General features: G+C 43.0%; 1 protein-coding gene across 1 annotated transcript in view; it reads right to left on the reverse strand.

Moving 5' to 3' along the window:
- The window catches only part of nrp2a (neuropilin 2a), a 68,873-nt gene that overhangs the window by 11,230 nt on the left and 51,202 nt on the right, over positions 1 to 6,441 (reverse strand). Inside the window, exons 13-15 of the mRNA XM_063009374.1 lie at positions 3,513 to 3,772; positions 3,092 to 3,188; positions 568 to 600 (exon numbers count right to left, since the gene is read on the reverse strand). Of these exons, the coding sequence (XP_062865444.1) occupies positions 568 to 600; positions 3,092 to 3,188; positions 3,513 to 3,772 (390 nt within the window). The remainder of the gene's footprint in view (positions 1 to 567; positions 601 to 3,091; positions 3,189 to 3,512; positions 3,773 to 6,441) is intronic.

Raw genomic sequence — 6,441 nt, forward strand, 5'->3', positions numbered from 1 at the left:
TGAACGGGGCACCAGTCCATTGCAGGGCAGACACACACACACACACACACACACATTCACCTATAGGGCAATTCAGTGTCTCCAATTAACCTTGACTGCATGTTTTTGGACTGTGGGAGGAAACCGGAGCTCCCGGAGGAAACCCACGCAGACACGAGGAGAACATGCAATATATGCAACATAACGGTGTAAATCACACGCTACGACCCTGACAGTTCCACCTCAACTAGTTTTCTTTTAATTTGTCACCCGTCTGTAAATAAACATGCTGGTTTACAGATCAAAGCCACACAAGCTTCATTCAAAGTCACATGACTCCACTGAACCAATCAAAAACCCTCATTTCTCCACAGTATTCTGTACATCTAAGCAGTGTGAGCAGTTTAATACGACCTCAGGGTCACAAACTATTTCCGTCAGCAGATCCAGGATCAGTCTTGCTTACCTGTACAGAAAATCTGAACTGTACACGACAGGAGCTAAACTGATCCCAGATCTGCTACAGTCGCATCGGGGTGCAAACGACACAAACGCACAAACTTTCAGAGCGGAACCAGTAATACTCACCGGTCATATCAGGAGGAAATGCAGCAAAAGGTTCTGTGGGAGAGAAAAACAGAAAAAAAGAGAGAAAATAAAAATTATTATTAATTATTATTATTATTATTATTGTTATTATTATTATTATTATTATAAATATTATTATTAATATTATTACAAATATTATTATTATTGTTATTATTATTATTATTATTATTAATATTATTGTTATTATTATTATTATTATCATCATCATTATTATTAATATATTATTATTATTATTTGTATTATTATTATTATTTTTTATTATTATTATCAATATTATTATTATTATTGTTATTACTATTGTTATTATTATTGTCATTACTATTATTATTATTTATTGTTATTGTTATTAATAATTTAATTCTCACAGAATGAGTTTGAGTTTATATGTGGCCTACACCAAGAGAATGGTAATGGTTTGAATGCTTGACCCATGTAGCGAGGATGTTTGCTGTGTTTTTTTGTCATGGTTTGTGTCCAAATTGTATGATCGTCTGATCACCTGATGCGCTAACTGCGGACGCTGTTTGAAATCTGGGTCAAGCATTCAGACCTTTACTGTTCTCTTGGTGTAGGCCACACTGTGATTTGTAACACAGTGAAAACACAGGCTCAGTCATCCATGGTTTCCGAACTATGAAATGAGTCCATATTTAGACATCACTTTTATTATATATATATATATATATATGTTTGTTTTTTTTTATTTTTATTTTTTTATGTTTTTTATTTTTTGAACTACATCTCCGTTGCTCTAAACCGTGATCACATGATCAGAGACGAGCATTCGAACCCTCAGAGCCTCAGGACATGTACTGGATCTCTGGGGCTGTCGAGTAAATCTGCTCTCACAGAAGCTTGTTTACAGACAAAAATAAACGTAGATTCTGATCCAGACCCGCGAGGCCTCGTGTCCCAGTTTTTATTCTACACTCGGTGTTTGATGGTCAGTGAGAGTCGCTCGATTTCCTTTCATCTGGTAATTTTATTTTGAGAGGCGCCGGGTCGTGGTTGTTACTCTGACTGATATAAAATCTGTCAAATACGTTTATTATTGCAAAGATCTAAACATGAAATAAACAGAACAGAGCTGGAAGAACATGAACGAGATGAAGGAAAATAAAAGTGCACAAAGATCTGCAATAAATCACTAACTGGGTTCATTCATTCAATTATTCATTCATATATTCATTTATATATTCATTTGTATGTTTGTTTGTTCAATTATTCATTTGTTAATTTGTTTAATCATTCATTAATGTATTAATGGATTCATTCATTCATTTAATTATAAGTTAATTAATTCAATCATTCATTCATTAGTTCATTCATTAAATTATTGATTCATTTATTCATTAAATTATTGATTCATTTATTCATTCATTCATCCAATTATTTATTCATTTGTTCAATAATTCATGTTTGTACGTTTGTTTGTTTGTTCAATTATTGATTCATTTGTTCTTTCGTTCATCATATAACCATTAATTTGTTAAATTGTTTAATCATTCATTCATTCAATTATTGATTAATTCATTCCATCATTCATTCGTTCGTTCATTCATTTAATCATTAATTTGTTCATTTGTTTAATCATTCATACAATTATTGATTTATTGATTTATTCATTTGTTCATTCATTCACTAATTTGTTCGTTCGATCATTTAATCATTTATTAAATTATTGATGGGCGGCTCGGTGGGTAGCACTGTCGCCTCACAGCAAGAAGGTCCTGGGTTCGATCCCCAGGCGGGGCGGTCCGGGTCCTTTCTGTGTGGAGTTTGCATGTTCTCCCCGTGTCTGTGTGGGTTTCCTCCAGGAGCTCCGGGTTCCTCCCACAGTCCAAAGACGTGCAGTCAGGTTAATTGGAGACACTGAATTGCCCTATAGGTGAATGTGTGTGTGTGTGTGTGTGTGTCTGCCCTGCGATGGACTGGCGCCCCATCCAGGGTGTTACTGTGTGCCTTGCGCTCATTAAAAAGCTGGAATAGGCTCCAGCCCCGCGACCCTGATTGGATAAGTGGTGTGAGTGAGTAAATTATTGATTCATTAAATTTTTTGACTCATTCATTCATTTGTTTAATCGTTCATTGTCTGTTTTACTACTACTTTATCCTGGTCAGGGTTGCGGTGGGTACAATTCACTGGGCGAAAGGTAGAAAACACAAGAAACAAGAAACAAGTCGGCAGTCCATCACTGGGCACACACACACACACACACACACATGCTCCCTCGTTATTCTGTCAAAACACCGTTCAGATTTAAGGTGACTTATTAGGCAGCATTTTAAGGCATCTAGGAATTGAAACAGCTGCCTTCTCGGGAGCGCGTGTAGGACGGCGTAAAATGCTGCCTATGTAGAGAGCTCACTAGGTTTTTGAACACACCCCAAGGCATGATGTTAAATGACACTGTGGAACTTTCTACACCACCAGTGAATCATCTGGGGTGTTTAAAATCATCTAGAAGGTTCTGAGATGATGGTGTAAAGCGGCGGTTCTTACGTGTGCACTCCTCCAGCGGTGTACTCAAGCTCATGTGGATGTTATCGATCCAGATGTGACCAGTGGTTGCCTTCTCGAACACGCCCTCAATCACCACCTATCAGAGGAGAAAAAAATAATAATAATAAGCTGATAGCATTTAAGCTAATATCATTTAGCTGACAGTATTTAGCTGGTAGCATTTAACTGATTTACCTACTGGTATGTTTTCAGAGGGGAACCCATGCTGACTTCTCAAACGTACATACAGACATACACACGGTTCCCAGCTATCAGGATCAAACCCAAGTTCCTGGAGCTGTTAAGCCCCGATACAATCTACTGCACCACTTAAGTGTGATCATTTATCATCAGTCATCTCTAAAGTTGGCTAAGACCAAGTTCCATTAGTTCTGGTACTAACTGGTCATAGAAACTTTACCTGGAACTCTTTGGGCGATCGTGGTACGATGGTGCGCCCCTCCTTCCATGTCGCCCCCTGGGGGCCATGAAGAGCCCATAGAAGCGTCTCCTCCTGCGTTGGGTTACGCAGCAGCACCCGCAGGGTCCCCTCGTCCTCCAGCTGGTACGAGAACTTCAGACACAGGGGCCCCGTGTCGGGACCCACCGGGGGACTGACCAGCCGCGCCCTCTTCCCCATCGTCTTGGGACTGGCGTCGAGGTACAGGTAGTTCCCGAGACCTGCGGGGATAAACAGTGAGGAGTCAAGGAGGGAGCACCCGAACATCAGAGAGGAGAACGTAAACACACGAGTAAACAACCGCGGCTAATGTTTCAGACCGAGCGAGCGCCGGTAATCCCACTTCACCAGTAACTGTAAACCAAACAATCCTGCTGGGCGCCAGTAACAGAACCTCACTGGAATCTTACTGAGAGCGACGCCACCAAACCGGAGAGCCACATCACGTAGGCACAGAGAGCCCCACTATGCCGTGAACCAGCCTGTGCTTTGTCCAGTCAGCATGAGCGAGGAACCCTGTCAATGTCAACATTCCTCCCTCAGGCATGGCCAACTGCACCTGTTAGATGCTTGGCTAGGTTGATAGCACAGCTGAGAATCAAGCTCAAGAGCTCAAGATCACAGCGGTGGTGGGTTGGCGCATTTAACCAGAGCGCCAGCCGAGCGGCACGAATGAAAGGAAGATCTGTTTGTTTTTTTAAGCCAAAGCACCCATGTGAGGCACCGGGATATCCTGTCACCACACCAGAACTGAGATTCGGAGCTCTCTGAGTTCGAATCTCGGCTCTGCTACCGTTTGGCTGTGCGCCCACTAGGCAGTGGCAGCAGTCTGCTGGGTGGGAAAGGACGAGACTATAAATTGGGCGGGGTCTTTGAGGCTGTGTAAGGACCCTGGTTAGTAGGCTGAGGTGCCTGTACAGAAGTGGAGATCAGCATGTGACTCTACATGCGCGAGACCGAGCTGACGTGCTGATCCACCGAAGTACGGGCAAAAAAGAAGGGAGCACGTGTCGAGGGAGGGCGCGTCAGGAAAATATACAATCCTCGTACGCCATCAGTGTCTCCTGCAGCAGATGAGGAACTGGCTATGACTAAATTGGGAGAAAAAGTGAGAGAATACAGTAGACACAGCTGTCGAGCTTGTTAGTCGCTGTGTGATTGATCTGCCCCAGTTTTCCACAGAAGAAAATGTAGAAGAAGCAAAAATATAAAATAAATAAATAAAGACGTGTGGAAATCGCAGCGCGTCCTCATTAAGTGAGACGGAGACGTACGCTTCAGTCCCCCCGCCCCGCCCGTCTCAGACGCTGATGAGAGAATAAAGAGACGGGCGTGAATTCTTTCATCCGCTTTTATATTCGTCTGCACGCCGAGGTCAAGCGGTTTCAGCAAGAAGCGAATTGTTTCTGAGGGATGAAACGACGATTCGAGAGAGCAGAACGCTGTCGGGCTGGACGCAGAAGGTCACAGCCGCCGCCGCCGCCGCCGCCGCCGGGCCACGTCTCGAAAATCGTCGCTGAATTTTAAATAGGGTTCGTTTGGATTAACGGCACCAATTATGACCTTGACCCAGCAATTAAACAGACGACATCAAAGGAAGATCAAAGGGTATTTAATGTTGTTCGTCTAGGCTTTGTCCACTATAGGACCAAATGTTTGTGGACATGTGACCATGACATGTGACCATGAGATGGGCGGCTCACAGCAAGAAGGTCCTGGGTTTGATTCGATTCCCAGGTGGAGCCGTCCGGGTCCTTTCTGTGTGGAGTTAGACCGAGCATCCAGATTCTACAGCAAACTCCAGAACTCTGGAACCTGTCACCACTTCTCAGGTCTCTTGGAGCTCCACGGTTGTGAGTCGTGTCGAACAAGGAAAAACAGCCGCTGGTCTGCAGGAGCTGCTGCACTGGGTACCAAACTGCTCATTTAGGAAACCATCAGGCCAAATTTGGGAACCAATCAACGATTTTCAGACTCAGCTTTATCAGACTCAGCTTTATCAGACTCAGCTTTATTGTCATTCAAAACCATGTACATGATTAGAACGAAATGCAGTTACTTAGGTCTTTTACTTTTTTTTTATTATTATTATTTTACTGGTTTAGGAACTGAAACGCCAGTCTGCTTTACTTTAAGTCTTTGTACAATAGTGTATTTAAAGCCGGCTGTTAAACAGGCTGCGTCCCAAACCTCATACTACTCTACTACAAGGGTTCTTGACATCACTCTTCTACATCGTCACCTTCCGATGCATTTTTTTCTCAGCCTCGTACCAACGTTTTAATGCCGTCTGGTTGAGCTCGTGGCCACTGATGCGCCGCTGCTCTCACATCATCATCACATGAAAATCTTCTTCCCCTTAAAGCTTCTTTGAGCGTCCAAAATCAGACGGAGATAAATCCATGGAGACACGACCGACTCTCAGACGACTCCTCCCACCCTCACCGCTTATAACCACAGTATAAAAGTGTACATATCGGCTACTCAACGGGACACTCGAGTGGCGCAGAGGTAAAGTACACAAAATCTACTACTTGACCACCGGATGGGAACCAAAACACACCGGTGGCAAATTTAAAGGTCTGACCAGTCTACAAGCTTGTCTTTCTACTATCAGATGCCTTACATACAATCAGTAGGCAACCACCCCCTCCAAAACGACCACCCCAACCAACCCTACCACCCCCAGACATGAGGAAATCAATTCTTCTCACTACTGGGCATTGAACCAAACCCACTAACTTCAGGTCTCAACAGCACAAACATGCAGCAGCACTTTAGTAACCTCCCAGCAGAAGCACCTGCAGGACCCGGAGTGATTGTGTACAAGTGTGAATAAATATGTAAATGCAAACCCACCAGACTTTAAGTCTTTGTGCACTAGTGTATT

Source organism: Trichomycterus rosablanca, chromosome 15 (assembly GCF_030014385.1).
Source record: "Trichomycterus rosablanca isolate fTriRos1 chromosome 15, fTriRos1.hap1, whole genome shotgun sequence".
NCBI lineage: Eukaryota > Metazoa > Chordata > Actinopteri > Siluriformes > Trichomycteridae > Trichomycterus > Trichomycterus rosablanca.